Raw genomic sequence first — 27,777 nt, forward strand, 5'->3', positions numbered from 1 at the left:
CGGTCGCTGCCGGGCCGGGGTGACGCGTCCCTCCGTTCCTCGTCCCTCCTCTCCCTTCGAGGCTCCGCAGCTGCCGCGCCTCGAGGATGGCGGTGCTGGCGCTGGCCCTGGAGGGACTCGCCATCTTCGGTCTGATCCTCTTTGTCGTGCTCTGGCTCATGCACTTCATGTCCATCATCTACACGTAAGCGCGCGGTTACAGGGCTCGGGGCTCCGCCGTGCACCTGCGGGATGCGGCTGTGCGGGGAGGGCCGGGGCGCGCTGCGCTGCGGGAGGCGGCGTTCCGCCGTGCGTTGCCGCGGTGCTGCCGGCGCGGCGCGAAGCAGCCCGGTTAACAGCGCTGTGCGGGTTGCTTTTCTTTTCGGTGCACAACTCTGTGAAGGGATGACTTAATGCGTGGTGACGATACTAGTAAGAAAACAGCGTGCGCGCGTGTGTGTGCGTGTGTCAGGGGCTGCCTGAGGCACCGGCTGGTGGGGCGCTTTACCTTGCGCTGAGGGGTGTTCGCTCCAATGGCGGACACACAAAGCGGGTTTCTGTGTGCGCCCGCGGAGGGGCTGTCCGGGCTCTGTGGGAAGGGACTGGAACGTGCTCCTTTCTCTGGTAGGCCTTGGCTTTACTCTGTCGTCAATAGGAGGCCACTGTTGCACCACCATAGGTGTCAGAGAATACCCGGCTTTCTGTTTGCCTTCCTTTCTTGCTGTTGCATGCAGCGATAGGTACCTGTGATAAGTGCTTGCCCTTGTTGAAGACAGAGCTCCTCTTGCCTTCACACATGCTAGGCGTACCTGTGCTGTCCTTGGGTATGATTGTTCTGCTCTTCTTTTTCTCACGAAGAATCCCGTGAAAGGTCTGATCATTTTTTCACACTGCGGTTGGGTTGCATCTGGGTCTTATATTTACTCAGGTGCCTAAATTTTTTTTCTTGAAAACGAGCATACAGGTTGTGCTGGGCATGAATAGCGGTGTTTCGGTACCATGTGTTGTAGGGCTGCCCTGGGAAGAGGCTGTGGGATACCAAAGGCACAGCTGGCTCTGGGCAGCTCTCAGGCAAACAGCCCTTTGTGTGCCAGCACTTCAGCTTCCCTGGTAAGTGCACGTGCTGCTGCTGCTGATAAATATTTAAGAAAGAGTGGTGGCAGCTGTGAGGGACAGGAGGCCCAAATGGTGACATGGGAGAAGGCACGTGAGAGGATAAACAAGAGAGAACAAACAGAGGGCCATAGGGAAGGAGGTGTTTTTGGCAGCTTGTGCTGTACACCCTAAGTACAGAGAGAGGGTGTGGAGCAGAGCAGGGACACCTCTAGATGGACTGAGGGTGTGCTGTGGGGAGCTGTGGCCAGCCCTGGTTGGGTGTGGACACCCTGAGCCTCTGCAATTCAGAGGGTTTGCAGCCTGTAGGTGAGTCACACCAGAGCAGGTGCACCTGCCAGAGGAATAGTTAAAGAGCTCCAAATATAAGTAAGGTGCGGCGGAAAATAATTATGCACTGATGTCCTACGTCATCTGAGTGTAAGATGCAGGGATACGAGGAGATTGGGGATGATCTTTATCTGTCTGAAGTTGAGTGTGGGGAAGGGGGAAAAAAAAACTACCCTGGAAGTTTGGTTGCGTTCTGCCTTACCTCAGTATCCAAATCAGCAACTTCCTGTTAACTGACAATAACTTCAAGTAGAATTGCTGAAATTGGGACTGTTGTCTCTTCCAGTAGCTGCTGGACAAGGCAGGCAGCAGGCAGGCCTGGTGTAGCTTAAAACTTCTGTAAATGAAGTGGCAATGACATGTGAACAGAGCCATAGGTTTTTGTTACTGAGAGTTTGTGGTGTGCCTGCGGTTTGCTTATAGGACGGCAGCGTGATAACAAGCTGGAAACTTGCCAGCGGGACAGATGATCAGTAAGAATGGAGGCAGACTCACTCCAGTTTGTGCTACCCCTAGAGGAGAATGTGCCTGCAGCAGGGTTCCTGAGACCAGCTCAGAAGATACAGAGATAGGAGCTGACCATCTCTGCCCATGAGGTGGGTCAGTAACATGGCTTTTTAGTGTTCGGTGCAGAAGGGTGGCCCTTGGTCAAGGCTGAACAGCTAGTAACACTGAAGTAGCCAAGCTACAAGCTGTGCCATGTTGCTGAGGCTGGGTGGAGGAGCTGCAGCAGTTATTGGATAGGTATATAGGAACAGGAGTGCTGCTCCCCAAAGGGTGGCCACTCAGCTGTCCTTTACTTGTGCTGAAATTGGAGAAGTTCTGGGCACTTACAGCAGACATCCCAGGGAGGTATACTTGCAGTGCCTGTGGTGATGCTGGAGCTGCTAGGATGGATACAGCTGCTGGTGCATGTTTACAAGGGAAGGACCCCAAAAAACAATCATGAGTAGTGCTGTGGCCTGGAAGTGCTGGTGGTTAAGCATAGTTACTCATGCCCCTCTGTTGTGTGTTGGATGTTTGTTACAGCATGCTGCACCCTTCCCAAGGTCACTGAGGTGTCAGGGGGTCTTCTCTGACACATGGAAACTCCTTTTGATCACAGTGAAAGGATGTAACATGGCAGTAGAATTCTGTCATGTTTACCGCATACTGAAAGCTACTTAAACTACGCCAACTACAGACAGCAAAGAAGAAAGATGAAACTAATTAGTCCTCCCATTTCTCATGTTGTGTGATAATGTTGGTTCAATGTTTGGTAAGTGATTGGACTAAGGACTGTTCTCAGCCCACTGCGTCTAGCAGCATTTAACTGGTGGGTTGCAGGGACTGAACTGTGCTGTTGGAATAAAACAATGTTAAAATTTTTCCACAAAGCTTGCACCTTGTAATCCTCATCCTGTGGTTCTCTTTTGAAATTTTGGGTGTTTGATTTTAAAGTAATAATAGTGAGAACATGTGAATTAAGTAGATAGATGGGATTATACATGTTCGAGAAAGTAAACTTTTCTTGTTTTGAAACGCTGTCAGCAATTGCAAGGTTAAAGAGCATTTCAGTCGTGTTGGTTTGCATTATAATTGCTTTAAAAAGATGTAGGTTTTGGATATCTAAGGTTGAGAAATGCCAGTTGAGAAACTGTCTGCTGTGCATTCTCCTGTGTCGCATTTGCTGAAGCTTAATCTGCTTCTTTACACTTTTCTCCCCTACCACATTTTCCCACTGTGAATGTTTTTGATTTATGAAAAATACAGTGGGTTTGGTAAATTTCACTTTCCTTCAAAATGAGCAGGTGGGTTAAACAAGGATATTCAGATAATCATACTGCTAAGTCAAAGGGCATTCTACAAATTGTCTGAAGTGCCTGATTTGAAACCAGTCTAAGTTTGTTGCTCTCTGTGTAATACCGAGTCAGTGAAGTAAAAGAAATTAACATAGGCCTAATGCATCTTTTTATTGCTAGTAATTAGGTAAAGGGCAGTTTGCATACATTTACTCTGTGTAATAAGGCAATGGTTTCTGACCTGTTTGTGTTGCTTTCCTTTATACCCTACACAAGTCTGTGAGCAAGGACCCTTGTGTGCATATAGCTGCTTGAATTGAATTTGAACATTGACTGATTCTGCAGGAGTTTAGTGTTGGATGTTGCTGGGTATACTAATTCTCAAACCATCTGAAGCTGTGTGATTGCATGGACAGCTAAAATGGACTTTCAGAACGAAAATAAAAGGGAAGGCAGTGTAAATGATGTGCAAATAAGGAAAGGATTTACAGCATTAGTCAGGAGACTAAGGAGTAAGTTTTGATATTTTAGCATTCTGTTAATCTAAACTAATGTTAAACTAATGATTCCTAAATAAATTCTACTCTGAAGATATGCACAGAATGGAACAGATGCCTTCTTAAATCAGGGGGAAAAAGTAAACAACTAAAGCTGCTTTCTCAGGGCTAATGGCACTCTAACACATTGTGTTTCTGAACAACTGACTTTCAAATTCTATGGCAGTGGGTTTGCTGCTTTAACAGTATTTAAAAATAGATAGTTCTGGTTTAATAATGATAGGTGTTTTCTGAACATTCTATGTCCCTTCCTAAAATAAAGCTGGCTAACAAAGCCCACAGAAGCTAGAAAAAGCCTTACTTAAGTGTAATCTGATATGTTTACCTACTAAAGTCTTCTGACTTTAGTCTAAGAATGAAGGAAAGCCTGTGTTTTATACTTCTCTAGAAACTCAAATTGATTATTTCAGCTTGTATCCCACACAAGGGTGTACATAGCAAATACATTCTAGGTCTGAGGACAGAGGATAGGGTGTTGTAAGTTTGGGAAGTTGTGTTCTGCGTGGCATCTCTGAACTACATTGAACTTTGCCAGTGTCAGAGAGTTCCTAATAAATGCTTGGTGAGTTTCTTAACGTGCTTGCAACTTCCTGCTGTGTTTTCCTGGTCCACAAAATGAGACTCTTGGAGTCATGTTTCGGTTTTGAGTCTCCATTGTTCTTGTATCTGTTGCCAGTAACAATTGTAATTGCAGAGCTTTTTTTTCTTTTAAAGCGAGCCATAGCCAGCCAGTTGGTACTGATGTTGCTCATTGTCCTTGCTTGCTTCCCAGCTGTAAGTGGAAGGGTAGTGTCATACATGGAATTAATGACCATATCGCTGTTCCTAGTTTTTACAAATAATTTAAGTGTATGGACATTAAACAGTAGTCAATGAAAAATTAATTCTTTAATCGTTCTGCATCTAGATATAATTAGACACAAATTACTGGCGTAATCCAAGATTTCCAGAAACTTACCAAAGAAAGAAAGCTCCTACATACAAGTGAAAACATATATAATACCATTAGCATAATGCGTAAGCATGCAAGGATGAAATTCAGTTTGCAAAGATTCAGAAAACTCAAGTTTACTGAAGAACTTATGCAACTTTGAAAAGCTTTCTAAAACATGGGTTCTAAACAGACACCAGCAAAGCTCTGTTTGACACCTGCTTTTTGAGTTGTTTTGATCTTTGGGGTAATAATATATTACTGTATAGCAGTTGTCACCTTTCCTTCTGAAGAAAAGGGTTTTTTTTTTTTGTCTGTGTTCCACTGTCTCAGTGCCTTCAGTTAGTCTGTCCCTTGCTGCTTGGTCTATGACTTGTGTCCAGTCTTACTCTGCTCTTCTCTGATATCTCTGCTTGTCTTTGATCTTGTTCTTCTGTCTTTTTGCCTGTTGCTGTAGCTGTTTCTGTGTTTGGGCTGTCTTGTTTTTGCACTGCCGCTTTCTGGCAATAGACTGACCAAATTGTCTGTTAAGGGCTGTAGTTACTCACTTTGCCATCTCGGGTGTGTGATTGCTTTGGTTTGTGAAAGTGCTTCTGAGGCAGCTACCAAGGGAGGCAGTCTATGTGCTATCAAGTATTCTGGAGTATCAGTGAGCTAAGATGTAGATGAACTTCCACGGAGATGATGTCAATGCCTCTTTCTGAAGTTAGAGGTATCCTTCCCTCTTGATGACAATCAAAGCAGAGAACTGAGAAATGTGGTTGTACTGGAGCTTCTCCAGGAAATGACTGAAAGACTTCTAGCAGATGCAGAATGCTCTGTCTGTTCTTGTGTTTGTTTTTCTTCATTCCTTGGTCAAGTCTTTACTGAACTTTTACTATCTAAGCTGAAATTTTTCATGCAAGTGAACAGTTTTTCCTGTTGCATAGCTGATGACAAACTTGATGTAAAACACTGAATTTAACATTGGGTTGTTATCTGTGATTTTATCTGTGTGGAAAAGGGAATAGAGCAAGCTTGTGACCTCTGCTAGGAATGTTTCAGCAGAAACAAGCAAAAAAGGACTTGCATTTTTTGACTGCAAACTGGGATGCTAGAGGGGAATGAAAAGTTACCTGAGGCTTTTCTTTGATCTTGGTAACACTTCTGTCTTTCTGTTCTCTCAGCACCACCATCTCCTCTATCTCTGCATTGATGATGGACCCTACTTCATGCAGAATCCTACAGATATTGGCTGCAAGTACCACATCCTTATAAATTGTTGGATTGCTTTTTCTCAGTGAGTGACAGCATTGTGGCAGAGAGAAATTGAAGGGAGCAAAGCAAAGGTAGCAAGTCAAGTACAGTTACTAGGGAGGAGTGGGAGAATCAAAAAGTATGGGCAAGCACAAATGTGTTGGATGCCGAAAAGCAAGCAGAAAACTTGGATGCCGAGTTGAGGGTCAGTTTTCAGCACAGAGTAGGAAGGTAGTGTTTTAGGCTGGAAATACCATTTGAAGGCTCTGTTCCAACCCTCTGCTCTAAGCAGGGCTAACCTAATGCTGATGGCTCTATGCACAGTGCATGGTTAGAGAAAACAATAGCTTCTTGTTGTGATAAAGCATGGGAACCACCAGAAGTCTTCAGAACTGAGATGCAAAAAGTCAGTGGTTTTTGACATCTTTATTAATGATTTATTGATGATACAGAGCTGGGAGGCGTGGCTGCCATACAGAGGAACCTGGACAGGCTGGAGAAGTGGGCTGACAGGAACCTCGTGAAGTCCAGCCAAAGAAAATGGCAAGGGATAGCTGCATGCATCTGCTCTGGCTGGGGACTGACCATTGGGAAAGCAACTTTGCAGAAAAGGAGCTGGAGGTGCTGGAGGACAGCAGATTGACCCTGAGCAGTGATGCGCTTGTGGTAGCAAAGAAGGCTAACAGCATTCTGGGCTGCATTTCTGACCGGTTAAGAAACTTGATCCTTCCCCTCTACTCAATACCACTGAGTCTGTGTGTGGTGTGCAACGTACAGTTTTGGGCTGCTTTGATAGGAGACATGGTGGAGTAAGTCTGGCTGAGAGCCAGAAGGATGCTGTCAGGGCTGTGCAGAATCTGATGTGCAAGGAGAGGCTGAGAGAGCTGGGACTGTACAGCCTGGATTAATCTTAGGGGGAATCTTATTAGTACATGTAAGTACCTGACCTGGAGAAGTTAAGAGTTAATTTTTGAGTTGTATGTAGTAAGACTGTGTTTGAATAACTTTTTGTGTTAGAAGATTAGCACTGAGGGAAAGCAAAACAGCTCAAAACCAGAAATCTGAGCGGTAATAATGTGAGAACAAAACATTTGTGTCGGAGGCAATGAGAAGGCTGGTTTTTGTTTTGTGTTTTCTTCTTTTCTTTTGTTGTGAGCCAGGAGGATAAGATACAGATGGCAAACATTGAGGGAGAGTGTGATATTACAGGCTCTTAACATGAGTAATTTGGTAGAGGCCCAGATTAAAAATGAGCTAGGATAAATCTAAAGGTAAAGAATTGAGGATACCATTCTCAGATTGGACACGTTGTATTGAGAGAGAATGTGAGATGTGCAGTGAATGTGACAAGTAGGCTGTAAGAACAAACCATGTCTTCCTGATGAATAGCTTGTGCAGAAAGATGAAAGACTATAAGATTTGGAGCAGGTAAAGCAGAAGACTACATTGAAGGAAGCTCTTGAAGTGAAATAGATTGTGTTACTAGAAGTAGTGGAGGTTTTCAAGCAAAGAGGCATTTCAGCCTTAAATGCTAGCTGCAGAGGAGGAAGCTGAGAAGTGAGATGAGGAAGAATGTGCTTTGTTTGTCTGCTTGTGTAATGGTTGAAGACTTCAATGAAGTTAAGAAGCTGAGGCTTTATGTAAACTAAATACTCCTGTAAACGTCTGGTTACTCTAGATTAGTGGAGATGTTTAGGTAGAGGGTGGTAGACAATGCTACGTGACTTTAGGAATGAATTTGTGGACTTTGTCAGAACTCGTATGTGGCATGCTAAGTATGTGACTAGTTTTACTGGTTTACTAAAGCACTCTTTAGTCCTCATATCATCCTTCCCTGGGAACTGCTGAAGTGTGCAAGGTCATTGGGATTTTAATTTTTTTAATTGAAAGAAGTTTTTTTGTTTTAATGTACCTATCAATGTCTCGCATTCTACAAAGGGCTGTGGCTTAAAGGATTTTGTGTTTTAGAATAGGTAAAAACCTGTAATTCTTGCTAGGTGAATAGTTTGCATTTCTGAAGTATATTGCAGTAGTTGATAAATGTCTACACTAGTTTGTTCCTTCTCATATGTGGCCTTGGTTAATTCGTACCTTGGGTCACAGTGAGGTTGTAGCACACGTAAAATGAGTTTTACACTATCTTCTGATCAGGTAGGATAAAATACTTCTGCAATTGTAGACAAAGAAAACCAAAGTGGAGTATTGTACTACGTGGAAGGCTGAGACTGTCTTGGAAGTACTGCCTGTGACTTGTTGCTTTGAAACTGTGTTTCTCGAAGCAGTCTGACAACTTCACGTGTGATTCAAATGGACTGATGTTATTAAAACAGCCAGATAACTAACAGCTCATCTGTGTTGCCAGTTTATTTTGGTAGTTGCTTTAGCCTTTATTCTAGACCAATGATCATTCCCCTCTTCAGAAATGCCTCCTTGAAAACCAAAGTCTGTTTTGTTGGTTGTTTTTTTTCTGACCCCTTGATTAGGTTTGTCTCAGCATTATCAGCACTGTAATCCACAGAGAGGGCCCTGTTCAAGTGAATATAAACATTAATTCTTACGGTGGCTGTGAATACCCTTTAAGTGCTTGTTCTGAGATACTAGTTCAGTTTATCCGTTTAGTAATGAATTCTGAGGTGATTGTTGCTATGGTTTAATAATGATAGCATGCTACGCTTTATTTTAAAGCAGAAGAAATATTTCTCTGACTACACATACATCTTTCTCAATGTAAAGCATCCATGATACTGAGACAGTGTACAGAGCTGTTAGAGGAAAGCTTCCAAGCACTTTATTTTTTAGCCTAAAACAGCACATGTTTTTCTTGCATGGTTTGCTAGAATAAGGCTGTGGGTGAAGTGAAAAGCTTTCAGGCTATTCTTCACAGGGATATGCATTGTGAACTGTCAAATGTTAATAGCAGTGGCAGCATCTTGAAAGTGAGAAATCCTCCCTGTCTCCATCCTTACAGGCATGGGGAAACAGGCTGGATTTTCAGGCTGATGGAGTTTCTCAAAATTAAGATACTCATCCTTCCTTTTAAACAGTTTTAAAGGTGAGATGAAATGCGGATGTTCCATAAAACACTATGCCTGCAGTGCTCTTGTGTAGACTGTATAGTAGTGAAGGAAGATAAATGTTTCTATTGAGCATCTATGTCCCCAGTGTTGTCTGTACTTTGGCAGTTTTCAATTTATTATTTTTGAAGAGAGGAGATGAAATTTACCAAGGTGGATATTCTGGTTTGTATCTGCTGGAAAGAAAGAAAGAAAGCTTTTCTGAAACCTCTAATGTGTTGAGTACAGAAGTTACTCCAGTACTTTCTTTGGAAGGTTTATGTAGTTGCTTTCTTTTGCTTGTAATTGCTTCCTCGTGTTCTTTATTGGAAATTCTTCGAGGTCTCCTAAGAGACTTGCAGTGACGCTGCTCTTACTGCCTTGCTGATTATTTCTATGGTCCAGACAAGGCATGTAGCTTTTGCTGGACCTCATCTGTGAAAATGAAGGAAAAAGGATTGACATGATATTTTTGTATTTGTTCATGTAGGTATTGAGCCATCAGTTTTTTTTTTTTTTTCTTGCTGAAACTTTTAGGGAAAAGGGGCTGTGAAAGATTGTGCAACAGGGATCTATTCGTGCAGTGGGAGCAATAAGGAGCAGCTTGGGTCTGTAGGAAGCATGTGATCTAATATTTAGCAAATGAAGTTTTTGTTTAAACTTGTACCTTATGAAATGAGCAGTAAAGAGTTATGTTCTACCTGCAGAATGGCGAAGTCAGAAAAGCAAACTGAATAACCATACAGTACAGATCTTCTTTGTATTAGAAGATTTCATCCTTAGCTTTGTGGGTTTGATTCTGCTGTAGTAGCTGACTGCTTTGGTTGCTTTATCAGGCCTGGAGTTGTTGCCATCCACTGGAGATGCTCTCATAAATAAAACGCAAATTGCATTGCATGCAGCTCTGAAATTGCATAAGACTCGTTGCAAGCAGCCTGCATCAAAAAATGTTTCTATTTCTATGTTCCACTGGCTCTTAATTTGCTGCTCAAAGGGATAACCTAAATCCCCTTCTACTCCTACACCTTTCTAAACATTTCTGCTTTTCTAATCTGCCTTCAGTGAGCATGTGGCTACATGGTGACTCAGACTCAGATTTTTTGTGGGATAGTTCTGTTTGATCAGCAGGCTGATCCAATTTATCTTGTGGCCCTGACTGCTTTATTACCACCAGTAGGCTGAAGGGTGTGGGAGAGCAGAAACAGGGCAAGAATTGCTGTTTTGATGGCAGCCTGCAGACAGTCTATAAGAGAATGCTCTGTGTTCATTTCAGTACTTACTGTGTTCCAGAAACTGCTGTGATGAAGACACAGTGCTGTGTTTTTGTTAAGCACATGCCAGAGTACACTTCACATGCACTGTACACTGACTACCCAGGATTTGGGCTGTAAAAGGATTCCCATTACTTCAGGTTTAACTGCAGTCTATTGTATGGGAGTTGAGTCTGTTTGTTTCCTTTTTATCTTGTGGGCACGGGGATAAGAAGGGGAATGGGGGAAGAACTTCTAAATTTTGAGAAAGGGGCAGTTTGCTAGAGATTTGAGGTTGATATCTGAAGTTTTGCTCATTTCTTTCTAAAAGATATGGCATTCATCTTTTTTTTTTTTTTTTTTCTTTTCTGAACATGGAGTTTAAAATCAAAGCCAGTGACACAAAATCCACCTGTGAGAAAACGCATTACGGATTGCTTATGCTGAATGCGGTGTGACTTTTGCTATAACGTGTCCAGCTGTTCAAAAAATACTTCTTAAAGCGTTTCATTTGTGTTTGAAGGTTTAAAGTTAAACAAATTGCACTAAGTAAGATTTTTGTTCTGCCTTGTGTGGTTGTATTTGTCTCTACTAACTGAACTACTGCTTCCCATAATTGGAAATGCAGATTAATGTTTATTTTCTGAGAATATTTACCTTCTGGAAACCTAGAATTATCACAGTTCTACCTCAGTCCATTTTTTTTTCTTAAGTCCTTTACTTCTGCTTTGTGTGTGTGTGAATCATTTGACTCTAAGTATTCCATTTCATTCCCCTTTGGTGCACCTCTCCATCATGGTATCAGTGTGCTATATGCTAAGGACCTTTGCCCTTTCATCTGTGTGCTATGTGTAGTGCAGGAAGAAATTTGTATAGAATGTCAGCGGAATGCATTTGATTTGTCTTTTACCCACAGCTGCTATATGAGGGAGCTCTAACCGACTGCAGCATGACCTCATCCTTGTGCACATTTCCAGAGGAAGTGGCTGGGCTCCCTGCACTGCTTTGTGCTGGCATGGATCCTCCTCTGACCTGTGGTGAGCGTGCTCATACTGCTCTCCCATGGGCAGCTTGGCTCTCTGGAAGCCTGCTGAAGTCAAGGGAGGAAGGAGCATGAGCTCGTTTTTTTTGCTGATCTCAGCAGGCTCCTTTCTGAACATGCTTTGGAGCTTATTGCATCCTTCCTGAAGCAGCTCCAAAATTAATTTGGCAATCTAGCTTTTTTCCTTCCACTTCAGGATTAGTTTTCTGTTTAAGTGAGTCAAAATAGCTTACAGCAGGATTGTATGGGCATCCATACTGTCGCAGTGTCTTGTTTGGCTGGTGTTGACAGAAGCAAGGAGGTTAAGGAGTACCAAGGGATCTCTGCTGTTAATGATGCCACAGGATTGTCTGCTCATCCTTTCAGCAAGTATATTTGCTAAGTTAAATGGACAAAATGCTGATGCTACAACTGACATTACATTGTGGTGGTTTAAGTGTCTTGACTAGGTCATTGTGGGACCAGACAAATGGCAGCCCCACTGTAAGAAGAACAGCACATCCCAGAAGTGGAGAAAAAGATGAGTGCCTCCAAGTAGCAGCCTACGCTTGAAATGATTCAGCTGTATGATGAAACCATACTCTGGGCAGCAAAGGTTGAAAAAGGATCCAGGTGTTTAATTCTGCCTTAAAGAATAATTCTGGGCACTTGCTAGGAGACCTGTGCTGGTCTGTTTTGCAGTTTCCAAAGCCATCTGAAATTGAGGAGGTCCCTAAAAGGAGTAGTGTAGTAGGCCTCTAAGTATGCAGTAGAACGTTGTGTTCATGACTCTGTGTAAAGCAGTATAAAAAGTACTTGATCATGCATTATTCTAGTTTAGATATGTCACTGCAACATCTTTTCATCAGTCTGTGCTAGCACACCCAAAGATGCTTTTCCTCCTGCTGGTGTAGATGAGCGCTGTGTCAGAGCTGTTCAAGCAGACCCTTCCTACCCACCTTCGCTGGCATTCATTTTGAGCGTGTAGCTCCAAAGCCAACAGTTGTCTTGAATCAGTGACTAGGATAAGTAAAATTTGGCTTTTATTTGTAAATAAGATTACAATTCTGCATGCTCTGTATTTATAAAATACAATGTGTGTTTTTGGCTGCTGAACTGTAAAACTATAGTTGTACAGCCATTGCTGCTTCAAGGTGCTGGAACATGTTTGTTATTAGCATGGAAATGTCTATACACTAAGATTAAAATGGTTGGATTTTTATTTTGACCTTTCCTCGGCAGCTACTGTACTTAATTCTCCTTAATAGCTACAAGAACATTGTTCTTCACCACAAGCTTGCAACAGATACTTTGAAATTACAAAGCAGCACTAACAAGACTCTAAAAATTATTAGTCTTTGTAAAGCCAGGATAGCTGACCTTTCTGTGAATTTAAGAGTTACCTGCACTACTTTCTCTGGACTTCTCTAATCTTTCTTTCAGTGGTATTTATTGCACTAATTGGAATGTTGTAGATTTTAATCTGTCCATAAAGATACCTGCTTTTGGAGATGTTTTAGTGCAAGGCATTTATAGAAAGTAATGAAAATGTGGTGGTGATCTCACCTTCTTTCCCTTTCTGCTGCCAAAAGAAGCAGGACCATCTTCCTTCTCATTTCTCCTCTTTCAATCAGAGAGATGTTATTCTGTAGCAGATCCTGAACTCCACTAATCCCTGTGAAATTACTCAGTTGACCAAGAAAACTGACTGGAGGATGTGTGTAGGAATTCGAAATTACAGACAGAGAAAAGAGTCTCTTTCCAAAGTAATGAGCTGCTGGGGCATCTCAACTGCTTGTGCAACTACAGCCTCCAAGGGATGTCTTCAGTCCTTTCCGGGTCTTGTTAGTGCTGCTTTGTAATTTCAAAGTTTCTGTTGCAAACCTGTGGTGAAGAACAATGTTCTTGCAGCTATTAAGGAGAATTAAGTGTAGTAGCTGCCGAGGAAAGGTTAAAATGAGTGAATAAAATGTTTTGTTTTTCAACTACTTTTAATAACCATTGTGACCCAGCAGTCTACTCCAGCAAGCTTTCTTCTATTTGCTGGAATACTCAACTACCTGAATGGCAGGGGAGGCAAGGTTTAGTAGGCTAACTTGATACGGATTGCCAAAGATTTATCATGTAGTAACACTGGGCATCATAACTCATTGAACTGAATTTCTGCCTTTTCAAGTATTTATACTTCTGAGAGAAGACATCTAAATTGTAAATAAGTTTCTATAGGTTTTGCAGATGCTCCTTAGACAACATAGGAGAGTTGAATCGCAGCTCATGGCTCCATTACGTATCCTTCTGCTGCTCTTTCCCAACTAATTCCCAGCACCAGGCTGCTTAGATGGAATTTCAGTGCTTTGTCTCCTGATGATTGCAGGCTGATGTATTTAACACATGTCAGTGTGAAGTTGTTTGTAGATAACTTGGCTACTGTTCTTTCACACATGGGACCTGCAAGTGCCTTTAAATAGCACTTGAAATAGTTTTTATTGTTTCCTTGATGTAGTAGTGCTTTCTTGCAGCTTATTTCATTAGGCAGGGTTAGGGAAAAAACAATTGATTAAGCAAGAATGTCTGAATAGTCTGGGTTAAGTTCAGTGCAAAATAATGCATAATATGAACCTTGAAGGTTCCTATTCTTTCACTCCTAACTGCCTTGCTTGCTCAGTGCTGGTGAAAACCACTACGATCACAACTCTATCACAACCCATCTGAGAGAACTGAACCACAGAACTGACAAGTTCAGATCAAAAATATTGCTTCACTATCTGCTATTTCATCCTACATTTACAATGTAGACCCTGCATGTTCCATAGAGTGTGACTTCACTTAGAATATATATGTTAAAAATATTAATGTTAACTTAGCTTGATATTTTGACTTCCCTGTTAAATGTTAGCCCTGATGTTGCAACTTATTTCTCACAGTAGTTGCTGTTTCTCTGGTGAAGATAGATTTCCAGCTGTTACTCTTTTATTCTTGCTCAGGTTACACCAATCTGCAAGTAGCCTTTATCAGTGTAAAATGATGTGGGTTACTGTTTTCTCTTGCTCCGTGGGGTCTGACAGGGTGCTGTTTTACCTTAGTGTCATGATACATGTAGCTCCCAAGATGGCATTTTAAGGTACCACGCTAGAGTCAGTCTTACCATGCCGAGGCATACTCTTTCAGGATTCTTGGTCTGAGATGCATTATAGCTGATTAGATCCTGATAATGCTACGTGCCTCATTTGCAAATTTTTTGTTAGGCATCCCTCACACCATGTCTATGCTCTTTGTTGTGTAATTCGATCACCTGCCTAATCCTACATGTCAGCATGGTTTGTAACACAATACCTTGCGAGATTCTGCAGGTTTATCACTTGCTGCTTGTAATCTATCACAATCCTGCTGCACGTCTTCATCTGTGTTTCTTCATCTTCTCTTTCCATTCACTTTTTCCTTTTCTTCAAGGGTTTTCTCAATATACAAACCCTATTTGCGCTGCTACAGCCCATTTAAAAATGATTATTTATTTGCATTGTCTACTTATTTTTCTGCCCCTCCCCTCTCCCCCACATTGTTCAGAGTAGCATTATTCGTGCTTCCTTAACACCCTTGTTTCCTGCTGTGTTGATGTCCAAATTGGCAATGAGGTCTTTGTGATAGCTCTCAGAACTACTAAACAGTTTCTTCACTTTGGTCTGACTGCTCCTTGTCCATTAATTGTTTGTCAGGACTATTTTAGTTTACCTCTGCAGTGGCTTGGTTTTGATGGCAGTACGAGGACATCATCTTTGTGTCTTATGGTTATGCTGCTGCAAATAGTGCTGTGCTTCTGGTGTCCAGCTGCAAACCTCACTTGAAGAAGTGTGCTGGGGAGACAGATGAAATGGCACGTGTGAGAGTGTCATTGTCTTATTTCAGCATTCAACAGAATGCTGTAGAGAACTACTGGAATCTCCTCTGTTAGTAGAGTAACTAGATTAGTAACTTTACTTTCTAAGGCACATTCTCAGTTGATCTTCATCCCTTCCTCAAAGATGTTGAACTTTTTTTACTAATTTTACTAATTTTACTAATCCCTATTTTTCCCTTTGTGCTTTCAGCTTGCTTTAAGTTTTGCATACATCGATGTAGGAAAAATAACCTTACCTTTTTATTTACAGGAGGCTGTTTTCTGATTATCCTGTTACAATAATGATTTTAAACACTGTGTAAGAAGGCAGAAAAGTTTGCCTACATAGTCTGAGGAAAGTGATACTTCCATTGTTTAAAATTGATCATATTTGGAATTTTATCTGAAGTATTTAAGAAGTTGAATAAGATTGAATTGAATTTATCTTATCTACTGCTGTGCATTCTCTGACGTGCTGTCAACAGGTCTGAAAACAGCTGTTGATCCTACAACTGAAAGAAAATTTCTGATCACAATTTTAAATTTTGAATTTCTTATTTTTAACTGTATTTTAAATGGAGTTCTCTAGCATATTTTGTTTCATATACAGTCGTATGTTATGTCTTCTTGCAGGCGCCTCCACCTAAATAAGAAAGCCACAGATAAACAGCCGTATAGCAAGCTTCCTGGTGTTTCACTTTTAAAGCCGTTGAAAGGTGTGGATCCTAATCTGATCAACAACTTAGAAACCTTCTTTGAACTGGATTATCCCAAAGTATGTATACTATTTACAGTCTTTCCTTCTCTGCCTCTGAAAATCCAATCAGTGGTTTGTGCTAGAACTGCTCAACTTGATTGTATAGCGAATTGTTCTTCCTTCCACAGCAGATGCATGATTATGTGTTCTGTATGTTCCAGACAATATTTATTCCTCTTCAAAAAACTGCTTATAAAGAAACATGACCAAGACTTGAAGACAGTGTACTCTTGATTTTACTAAGATTGGTTTAATCATTGCTCCAGTACTTTCTTGTTTATAGGAGTACAATCTTTAAAAGACCGTTGCCTTTTAAGAGACCAACACCCTTCATAATTCCTGTAACAGATTTTGTGAAAATAGCCTGAAACTTACTGGTAGTTCTTACTGATGTGCTCTGTAGCAAAATGTGGCTCAGTGAAGTACTGCCTCCGAGCCACTTAATCATATTTGGAAAACAAATAGTTAAGAAAAGCTTATGTTTGCTCTTGAATGCTGTTTGACTTTGTAGTATGAGTGATAAGTAAGGTAAGTGATAAGTGTCAGATGCTGTCCTTGTGTTAAGGACCTTAAAGGGGAAAGACTTGTTGCGTCATTTACTTTGTGGTGTATGGTAGTGTGGAATGGTGGAATACAGTCTATTCCTAACACATGTAGTTTGGGTTCAAACTCTTGATATAAATACTTTTTGCTTCAGTTCTTCTCAGAATTGCTTTGGGCACTGCTGTTTCCTTTGTAAAAGGACAAAAAGGATGAAAAAGGACGAAAGCACATGTGAACTCTGTAGTGGATTTTCTTTGTGTATTCTATTTAGGAGTAACTTCAAAGCTCTGTCACATAGGGTTTAAAACAAAAAAAACAAAAAACAAAACAAAAAAAAAAAACAACCAAAACACTTGCAGTTGACTATGAATTGGATTGTTCCTCTCTAGTAGTGTTTGAGGCCTTTCAAAACTCGAGGCATGCAGATTTGAATCATTCTGACTCCACAGAAAGTACAATAAACATTAAGTATAAAAAAAAAAAAGTTCAGGGCAACAAGATCTCAAAATGTTTTTTAGCTGTAATGACCATCTCAATGATCATTATTTGACTACAAATACTATTGTTCTTACCTACTATTTTGAAATTTGTCAGAAACGTCCCCATTTGTGTTACATTTAAATTAAGCCAATTCTGGTCTTTGTACAGATAAATGTCTTTGTATTTCCTCTGCTCTATTAATGTATGTTGTTCTTTAGTTCATTATTGCATACAAAGGCTATTTAACATGAAATAAAGTTTTTCTGCTGAAATGTTGTCATGTCAGTTTTCTGTTACTCATTCAAAATTCAATTACTCATTGAAATTTTTCAGAATGGATATAGAGATGTTATTCCAACTGAGGATTGAAGATTTTTATGAATTACTAGCAAAAAATAATTGTTTCCCATAAGTGGATCAACAATAAAGCACTAATCTCTTCAGTAGTTAATTTCCATGACTCACAATGTAAGGGTCACTTCTGTAGTAGTTGGAAGATCTGAATACTTCTTTATTGGAGCTTATGGAATTTATATGAATTTACTTAAATTCCATTTTATTTATAAGAATGATTGGAATCAAACAATGCTCACTCTTTGGGCTAATTGGCTTTATGCTTGCACTTAGAGACGTAGCTGCTTTTGTCTGGTAGTCTGTAGTATTGGAGCAAGTCCTACAAGTACAATTAAGAAGTTATTAAGTTTCCACAATATTCTGAGTGAACTTGCTCTTGCTGGGTTTTTGTGTCACAGTGCCTTTTCTCCACTTGAAATGATGTATTTATTCAACTTATTTCATCCAGTACTGGATGACATTACTTGTTCTTCATAAACAACATGAGAACTATCATTGAGCTTATAGGCAGACAGCCTTTGATGTTGAGAATATTTTTTTCTTGTATAGTTCCTGGAAAATGAAGTTCTGTTTTGCTCACTAACTGCAGCTTTTTATTTATTATTCCTGTGTCAAATGGGATTAAATCATTCCTAATGAGGCTGCCTTGTTTCACTTTTTGCCTGTAAGGATGACTTTGAGGTATGTTGATCAGAAATTTACATTTTCTGAATTGTATTCTTAGAATTGGTGTGCTCTTGACTTGTAATGCTTCAAGATTTGATCAGGGAGATGGGAAGGCTATGCCAAGAAAGAAGTACTCAGGGAGTCCATTACTAATGAAGAAACAAATGCCTCTTTCAAAACTTGCAGTCTCGAGACATGTAGTTGTGTGTGATTCTTAAAACGCTGCTTTTTCACCCAGTGTCTGTAGCTCATTTAGTAGCTGTGTAGGTTGACTGCTGAAACAGGTACAGTTTCTTCTTGCTAGGTTTTCTAACCTTTGTTCTGTAGAGGGGAAAATGTACATTCTGTGTTCCTGCACTTAGCTTTGTTGTATGATGAAGTGTACCTTTATTGGTCTCAAAGGGCTGTCATCCTGCTGTGTTCTGCATTATGCATCTACAGAATGAAGAAATGGAAGCTGTAGTCAGGTGTACAGTAGTTTGTCTTAACATGATCTGGAGTTTTGTTAAAGAGATGAGAAGAATCTGGTTTGTGTCAGTTTCATTTTTAAGTCTCTTATTTGTTTTACTGTATTCAGAGTATTACAGACTGTTGGTAAAGATCAAATTCCAGCATAGTTCTGGCACACAGTGCTTTGGCTGAAAGGTGAGATCTATAATCCTAAAAGTACTTTGGGTTATATTCTGCCATGGAAGTGAACATTTTCACAGCTTGTAGCACCTTCCTTTAATATTTGATGTACTATAGTTTTATAGATTATAAACTTCAGATTCATATGTGAACAGAAATGGATGCAGGGTTAGGGTGGAATGGAAGCAGGAGCAGAAACTTCAGCTTCTTTGTGTAATGTTCTGTTTTGTGTTCTTCCCAATAACAGGAAAATGACCATTCCTTGCTGCAGTAGTTTACAGGGACATGGAATTGTTTTCTTTTTAGCAAGTCCTTGCTGTAGCATTAGGTGTTATTTAGCTGTAAAACAACCCCTTTTATTTTTAATGCTATAGCAGTGCTATTCATTTTTTCCAGTTTGCTATGCTGTGAAGCTATAATGATATTAAATATGTGCATCTTTTTTTTTTTTTTTCCCACTAGTATGAAGTACTACTCTGTGTACAAGATCATGATGATCCAGCTATTGATGTCTGCAAAAAGCTCCTTGGAAAATACCCAAATGTTGATGCTAGACTGTTTATAGGTAAGCAGTGCATCTCCAGCGTGGGACTTCAACTTATAAAAAGATTTTTAGGCTTTCAGCTCTTTAATAGTGTTCTGAAAGACATAGTTGTCTTGTTCTTCCAGTGTGCATTCTGTGACTTAATCCTGTATTTGAGCAGAGTATAGAACTAGATTTGTATTCGTAATTTGTGACCTCATTTTAAAAGCAAACAAAAACAACAAACTCTAGGAAAAATAATTATTCAACCTCTGCACCCTTTTTCTGCTAAGTCTGGAATTCAACAGTTTGAATCTTGTTTCTACACTAAATTAAATATGCAGGAAGTGACTTAAAGTTCTGGCTGTATTTGAGCTTGAGGTGTTAAAATAATCTGTTTTCATCAACTTAGAGACTGTAAGTCTGTTTCTTACTACTTGTTTGCACAGAAGGAGGAAGGGGATAGGAAAGGACAATTAGGACTAGATGACATATAATAAGCAGAATCATATCTGTTAGGAGCAAAAAGTTGTGCCACTGTATTCTGCTCCACTCCCCCTTTTGCTGAGGTTATCCTAAGGTGTAAAAATCAGAATCAGGACTCGAAAGAAAAAGCAGTAGGCAATATTTACTTCATAAAATATAGTAAAAAGCTTTGTAATTCTACTCTGTTATTAACCTACCATTTTGAGGAAGCATTTGAATAATTTTCCTTTTTAATTCCCTACTAAACTGTAGTAAAATAAAATAAAAAAAAAAAAGAAATAAAGGAATGTGTAAAATTCAAATCTCTTCATAAAGATGGACTTGTAGAATTGAAAGGTAAACATGTACTGATTTTTCCAGCTAGACTTTTCTTTTTGCGGATAGATTAAAAAAATCTTAAATAAAAAAAAAAAAGCCAACAAACAAATGAAGAAAAACCACACGCACAAAAAAAACCCATTTTGAATATGATGCTTGCCTTTTTTTTTTTTTTTTTAAGGTGGTAAGAAGGTTGGCATCAACCCCAAGATTAACAACTTAATGCCTGGCTATGAAGTTGCCAAATATGATCTAATATGGATTTGTGATAGTGGAATCAGAGGTAGGTGTGTATTGTAATGTGCTGATAGTTTTTTTGCCCTTACTCCATGTAGGTTAGCAGTTGTAAAAGATTATTTTAACTGAGAACAGAAACAGAAATGAAGTCTGGAGAATTCTTTTCACAGAATAAAAATTTTCAATCTTTAAGGACATTGGTCTTGTTTTTGAAAATACTGTTCTTATTTTATTTGCTGATCATAAAATAGTAATAATGATTAAAATCATTACTGACAGTTTATTTCCCCGAAGTTGCGTGCACCAAGCCATACCTGCTGTTGACAGTAACATGAAAATCACAGTACTGTTGTACAGTAGCCTTCTGCTAATGATGGAATTGCTCAATGAACTGTCATTTTCTTATTTCTTGCTTAGTTACACCGGACACTCTGACAGATATGGCCAACCAAATGACTGAGAAAGTAGGATTGGTCCATGGTCTTCCCTACGTTGCTGACAGACAAGGATTTGCTGCCACCCTGGAACAGGTCAGTGCAGTGTGTGTGTGTGTATGTATTTAATACATTGCTGACTAGAAGTTGTATAGTGCCTCTTGCATTTTCAAGTGAAAGGAGGTTTCTTTTATTTTTAGCAACAGTTACAATTTAGACTGTCTAGGATAGCTTGTAAATGTTTGGAAATTCTACTACATTGCTCTAGACATCAGTTCAAATCTTGTTTGCTATACAGAGTGCAGGATGAAAATACAGGATTTTATTTTAATAGTTACTGGCACCTTAGTAAGGAAAAGCTATGAACTCTGACTTGAACTAGGAAAACAAAAATGACTGTAAGTTAGAGAAAAGTCCTACTTTTTTTTTTTACAGTACTACTAATACTTTTACAGTATTATCTTATTTCCAGAGGTTATAAGCAGAACCTTTGGGAACAGGACCTAATCAAAGTGTATGTTCTATTTTCTCTTAATACTCTCTCAGCTTTCCATTTTCAGCTGAGATGCACCCTGTACAGGAAGTACTCTTTTCTTACACAAATTTTTTTACTTGAATCTATTTGAATCTCCTGTCTGTATCAGGAAGTTCTGTAGATCTATATTACAAGCACCATAGCCTTCTTAAGTCTGAACCTTGCTCTTCTGTAGGGCTATTTTATGTCTCCTAGTGCTTGTTTAGAAAGAGAAGGTGAAGAGTTGATTCCTGTACACCATCTTCACATCGCTTAATGTTATCTGTCGTGTTCTTCTCTTTCTCCATTCTCAGTAAGTTATTCTCAGTAGAATGAGGAGATTGGGTTTTGTCTGTTCCTCGTCTCTGAAGGCAAATATTTAATAATTTCTTTTTACTCTAAGCTGGCATAAATAAGGCATTTTGGTCCTATTCTAATAGTCAAAGACAAAACTGAGAGAAAACAGTGTGGAGAAATTCAGTAGAAAGAGTGTACCCTGAGTGAATTTTTTTTTGAAACAAAGTCAATTGATTTTCTTAAAAGAAGAGAGCAAGAAGCTATAACACAACTCTTATTGCTGCTTGCTAAATAGCATCTCAATTATTGCTTCTATGCTCCTGGAAGAACTTTTTGCTTCTAGTTCCAGTGTACCACAAGGTCACCGTGCCTTCTGTTGAATAAGCTGATGTATTAGTAAGACTGTCAACAGGATGAGTAGCACTAAGATGCTAATGTTCAGCCTTGGCAATCTTCTTCTAGGAAACTGCTGGCTTTGTTACTGCACCTTGTATTTTTAACACTTTTTCAGTCTGAAGTGTCTTGGCTATTTCATCCTGCTGGTACATTAAACAAAATTTCTTTGCTTCTTTACTACTGTGTAGTAAGCTTCTATAAAGTTGTATGCAGTGATCCAGTTAAGAGGAATGAGACAGTATGTCTGTTAGGTGTAAATAATATATTATTTGAGTGATTAGTAGTTTTAGTTTTACTATGTGTGTTACCTGAGAACAGCCTAAATTAGAAATTTAGTATTGAATAAAATGTGGCATTTCAATATAAAAATTCAAGCTGTGTATTGAATCCCTAGAAATAGAGTCCTTATCTATTAGATTTCTCAGATTTAGTGTTAAGTTAGACTTCTTACTTGGGTGGTAAAGAACTTCCCAAATATAGGATCATTATTGGCTACGTTTACCATTCTTTCTCCTTGAAATACATACAGAGGAGAGAGCTGTCAGTGGTAATGGCATAACTACATGTAGAGCTTAAATGCCTTATCTTGTTTTTTGCAGGTTTATTTTGGAACTTCACATCCAAGGTCATATATTTCAGCCAATTTAACTGGCTTTAAGTGTGTAACGGGAATGTCGTGCTTGATGAGGAAGGATGTCTTGGACCAAGCAGGGGGATTGATAGCTTTTGCACAATATATTGCTGAAGATTATTTTATGGCCAAAGCTATAGCTGACCGGTAAGACCACTGAAGCAAGCTTTTGTTTGAAATAAGGTTTGTAACTGTTTTCACGTGTTACGTGCTATATATGTAGGCAGTCAGGTCAATTTCACGTATGTGCACCAAGCGTGCTTATGACATGTGCTTTCTTCTGTCAATCCTTGGAGAGATATACTGAAGCCCACATCAGTTGTTTTTTGTTTCAGAGAATTTAGGTATGTTGTTCAGGAAATATTTACTATCTTCCAAGCAAGAGATTTGGTAAAAGCATTCTTAATTTTTTTGCTCTTATGCATTGTAATAATATAGCATATATACTAAAGAAAATATCAAAGCTTAATAAAATTCTTGAAATGTTTGTTCTGTAGCTCTTCTTTGCATTTCTTATTTGCATGCTATTAATAAAACACATTTATTTTTCAGAGGGTGGAAATTTGCAATGGCCACACAAGTTGCAATGCAAAACTCTGGTTCATATTCTATTTCTCAGTTTCAATCCAGAATGATCAGGTAAAATTTTAATTCTTACTTCCTCTCCCTTCCATTCCTGTCACCTGTTTCTGATGAGGTTAACCTGAAAATGGAATGAATACTTCTCTCAAATTAATTTGTTAATAATGTCGGGAATGCTATAGTTTCGGTACATGTCTAAAGGTGCTGACTTTGCAAGGAAGTGTGACTCATGCATGAGTAGATTTTTTATTTTTTTTTAAGACTAAAAACCTAAGAAGAAAAAATGCAACAAAAAAAACCTGGTTACCTTTTAAATGTTTTACATAGTGTTTTTGAAAGGGTGATTTTCTTTTTTGCCGTTAAATTTGGAAGTATAAGTTAAACAAGATTGATGGCTCATCACCTGGTGAGTTAGGGGAAGAAATCATAAGAAATTACATGTAGTCTGAATTGTTTTGTTTGTTTTTTCTAGATGGGCCAAACTGCGAATTAATATGTTACCTGCCACAATAATATGTGAGCCAATTTCAGAGTGCTTTGTTGCCAGTCTGGTTATTGGTTGGGCAGCTCATCATGTGTTCAGATGGGATATAATGGTGTTTTTTATGTGTCACTGCTTGGCGTGGTTTATATTTGACTACATTCAACTAAGAGGTGTTCAGGTATGTCACGTTTCTTCTCAGAGGTTATGAAAGCTGCAAATGCCAACTCCTTGAACAAACAGATAAATGTGATTACAGTGGCAAGATACTTGATATCATCGAGGAAGTGCTAGGTCAAATCCTTTTAACTCTGCCTACCTGCTAACTTCACTTAAAGTACCATGAAAGGTGTGCTTGGTTGTGATCTTATTTTCTTTGTGCACTTACTTCTAACTAGCCTCCTCAAGTTGACTTCTGTCTCCCTTTCACATTTTTGCATTTTTGTTTCCAGTCTGCTATATTTATGCATGTCCAGAACTCTAAGCTTTTTTTTTTTTTAAAAAAAAAAAAAAAGAACAAGAGTAGCAGCTCTGGGATTTTAGTTGTTTTTTTATCTTCAATTGTTCTTCTCTCTTTTGTATCTTGAAGCTTATGTGTACAGTTTATGTACACTTAAACATACTACTTCTGTATTTTAATACTGGATATAATCTAATTTCAAAAATAAAACCTCCTCGTCACTGGAAGAAGGGAGTCTTCATTTTTAAAACTTTCTATATTGAAAGATAGCACAAATCAGAAAAATACATGCTTTTCTGATGCTGTAGTTCTTCAGGCTAGTCTGTCTACTGTGACCACCCTATTCCATCTAAATCTGGTCCACAGTTACTTATGTGTACAAATTATGAACTAATTCTCATCATACTGAAAAACATTCTCTTTGTATTTTAAGAATTCCTAGAAGGAAAGGCTTGTTCTGCCTATCAGGTAGAGCACTGGTTTAAGTTGTTTCTCTGATTACTGTAGTTACTGCATGATATGTACATGGTGCAATAAAAACTTTGTACCTGTTCTTCTTCTAAAGCCTCTTCAGTTTGCAGCTCTGCATATAGCTAGTAACTCTCAAAGGAGCAGTAAATTCAGAAGGGCTGTCTGTAAATGTTTTTTAATCTCTTTTTCCTATGCAATTAGCCAAAAGCTTGGTTCTTCTAATTTCACTCCCTTGAGAATGTGTGGTAGCCTACTCTCCAGGTGCTGCTATTCTGGGATCTGTGGCATAAACCTTTTGCCTGCTTTCAGCACAATTTTACAAAGCTTCAAAAGAAAATAAATTGAAATTGTGACTCTTTGTCTTTTGCTTTGCATACAAGTAACTTCTTGAACCTTCTGGGTCATTCTACCAAGTATCTCATGTTTAATATGGGTAATCATATCTTCAACGAGAAAAACTACTTGGTTTCTAAATAATAGAATATGCTCTTGATAATATCAAACTGTTAGATAATATCTCACTAAGTGTTAGAATAGATTTGTCTGTAATACCAATCTTTCACATTACTTCAAAACTCCTTTGGAATGGTTAGTGTGCTTAAATATTTGTTTTTGTATTCCTAGGGTGGTGCTTTATGTTTTTCTAAACTTGATTATGCAGTCGCTTGGTTCATCAGAGAATCCATGACAATTTATATTTTCCTGTCTGCTTTGTGGGACCCTACTATTAGCTGGAGGACAGGACGCTACAGATTACGTTGCGGAGGCACTGCAGAAGAAATCCTTGATGTATAGCCACAGCTTTGCAACTGTGACTGTCAAAAAGAGAAAGGGGGATCGAAAGTATTATAAATTGTTTATAAAAAATACTTCTAAGAACATCTACCTTCAGTAGTTTTATTACTTGTATGTTTTGGTATCTGTTCTTTAATTTATTTTTTGCATGGCACTTGCATATCTGTGAAAATACATCTGTAGTCTTGGCCAAATGGTATTTTGCTCCTATGTACAAATAGAAATGGAAAGAATTGGTTCTGATACGTATCTGCTATATGAATATTCTGCAGTAAACTCTTCTTTTTTTTTTTTTTTTTTATAAGTATCCTTCTGGATATGAATGGCTTCTTACTCCATGGTATGCTGGCCTAGTAAAGCCAGTGGTCACATAGTTATTGTCCAGCTGGATTGCACAAGGCTATACCTAGTAATATCACAGAAAAAAGTACATTGATCTCTATCGTATCCCATTAAATTGAGCTAGTAACAGGACCTTGGGAAAGAAGCTCTTAAATGCTTTATGCCTACCTCTTGTAGTTGCTGCAGAACAGAATGAACGGAAAGTAAAAATGCTTAGCAAAAACAAATTAAAATAAAGCTGGAGTCCTGTGTTTATATGTATATATGAAATACTTTAGTTGTTGCAATGAACCAAAAGTGGACTGAGTTTGATAGGGTGAGGTGAAAGGCATTACTGGTCAGTCACATATTGTGAGCATCTTTTGGCCAACTCTAATCTGGTTCTGTCTTGAACCTTGTTAAGCACTGTGCTGTAACTAGCCTAGCTGGCCTCCTTCATTGTTTCCATCCTTTTTAAGGGGTGTTTGGCTTTTTTTTGTGCGTGTGAGTGCTTTGACTGGGGGGTGGGGGTGTATGTGTGGGACTCAGAAAAGGACAGAAGGGAGCAGAAATACATTTCAGAAACATTTCACACAAGCTATTTTCTTAAAGCAATGTATTAAGAATGTAATTTCATGATGCAGGTATTTAAAATCTTTTAAAAGTGAACATATGTGTGCACAGTAGTCAAAAGTAAGTATTCAATTGCAGTAAATATTGTGAATATATTAAAGGTTTGGGTGAAGTTGCTGTTACTAAAATTGTAATCTTAATTTTAAACATCAAACAAAGTCTACTCTTGGCTTTTTGCTGTCTACTGTTAGTCTAGCCTTTAAATTGGACTTTGTATTCCAGTTGTATGACTAAAAGGACTAGATTATAATGCATGCCGTGTTTTCTGACCCTGTCCCTGTAGCTTGGTTTCCAACCTTATTGTGAGACTTTCCAATTTGTGGTGAACTGGACTTGTTTTCTTTAAACATCTTAAAAAAAAAAAAAAAAAAAAAAGCAAGCAAAAAAAAAACAACCAGCAAAGCTAGAGAGGGATGTTGCATAAGCCTTTTGTTTTCATAATTGTATTTATGCTGCTTTACTTCAGGTGGAATGGAATATTGTCACGATAAATGTGAGCTGCTGATGACAAGGCTCTTGCCAACAAAGCAGCTCTAAAAGTTGAATTACGTGTAGCATATTAGCAATAATATGTATTTATAAAAACGGACACTTACCTTACTGAGCCAATCCCTTAGCTGTCATATGATACACACTAGCGTTGTGTGTGTACATATCAAACATACTGTGGGCCAAAATGCTTCATCCATCTTAATGTTTCTTTTGCCTTATGATAACATGGAACTTTTTAGTGGGCATTTCTGTATGAACAAAGGCTTTTGATTGCGTGCTTCATTCTTTTCATGTGAATCAGGAATAAGTTTTTCCTGAGGAGAGTTGTGCACTGAAAGCTAGTCTAGTTGTGACCCACGAAAACATAGTTTTTAAGAGTTTTTACATAATTGAATTTTGCTGACAATGTTTATATCTTTGTTTTATGAAGTTTAATGCCATTCATTGCACTGCTGAAGTGAAGCATAGCTTGCAACTTAGCTTTATGCTGATTTCTATGCAGGCAGTGGAACAGAAAACCAAAAAAAGGCTGAAAAGACTTCATTTACAAGATGTTAAGTGGGGATAATTGTTTAACCGGGTGCTTTTGTATTAGCAGAACCATCTTTGTTCAAGAAAACTGAAACTTCACTTGAGCAAATAGTTTTGTTTGGGGTATTGTCTGGTTGATTGAAATTGAAACCAACACTGTCAAATGTTGAAGATGCTACAACAAAACTTCCAAAACTAAAAATGGCTGATGTAAAGTTGTGTTGTTCTACAGGTATGTAGAATATACCATGTTTATTTAAAGTCATTGTTTTTCTTTTATTTAAAAATAAATTTTGAATATAATGTTTGGAATACAGTTTTTGGCCTTTTCTTTAAAGTGGTTGCCTTTGATTTTAAAGTGCTTATGGCAGCTTTGGATTTGATTTCTGAATCATCTGCACTGAACTAAATGAGTGTGCTGCCTTTAGATTTTTCTTTGTACCTGTGCGATCTCTTGTGAATTACCTCATGTGTGCCTAAACCTTTTGAGCTATCCTTATTCTAAAAAATCAACTTGATCATGTGAAATTCACACCTGATCAGATTCCTGTCTGTTGAAACAAGTCAGCCTAGATTAAGACTTAATAGATAGGTTTCTTTGCTCTAAAATCTGTAGGAGT

At 38.8% G+C, this 27,777-nt stretch overlaps 1 protein-coding gene across 1 annotated transcript; it reads left to right on the top strand.

Moving 5' to 3' along the window:
• On the top strand, positions 1–27,469 carry UGCG (UDP-glucose ceramide glucosyltransferase). Its single transcript, XM_042882837.1, has 9 exons — positions 1–184; positions 15,759–15,900; positions 19,018–19,120; positions 20,064–20,165; positions 20,537–20,649; positions 22,360–22,538; positions 22,944–23,030; positions 23,446–23,635; positions 25,010–27,469. Exons 1-9 carry the CDS (start codon positions 87–89, stop codon positions 25,178–25,180), a joined length of 1,185 nt encoding a protein of 394 aa, XP_042738771.1. The 5' UTR covers positions 1–86; the 3' UTR covers positions 25,181–27,469.
• The last annotated feature ends 308 nt before the right edge of the window (positions 27,470–27,777 follow it).

This window comes from Lagopus leucura, unplaced genomic scaffold (genome assembly GCF_019238085.1).
Source record: "Lagopus leucura isolate 7727_CA_CO unplaced genomic scaffold, USGS_WTPT01 Super-Scaffold_100036, whole genome shotgun sequence".
In the NCBI taxonomy this organism is placed as follows: Eukaryota; Metazoa; Chordata; class Aves; order Galliformes; family Phasianidae; genus Lagopus; species Lagopus leucura.

Excerpts from the sequence above, each read along its gene's own strand:
- UGCG (XM_042882837.1), top strand. The coding sequence starts at position 87 with ATGGCGGTGCTGGCGCTGGCCCTGGAGGGACTCGCCATCTTCGGTCTG. Across the intron at positions 20,166-20,536 it reads TTGTGATAGTGGAATCAGAG|TTACACCGGACACTCTGACA; the intron begins GTAGGTGTGTAT and ends TTTCTTGCTTAG. Across the intron at positions 20,650-22,359 it reads TTGCTGCCACCCTGGAACAG|GTTTATTTTGGAACTTCACA; the intron begins GTCAGTGCAGTG and ends TGTTTTTTGCAG.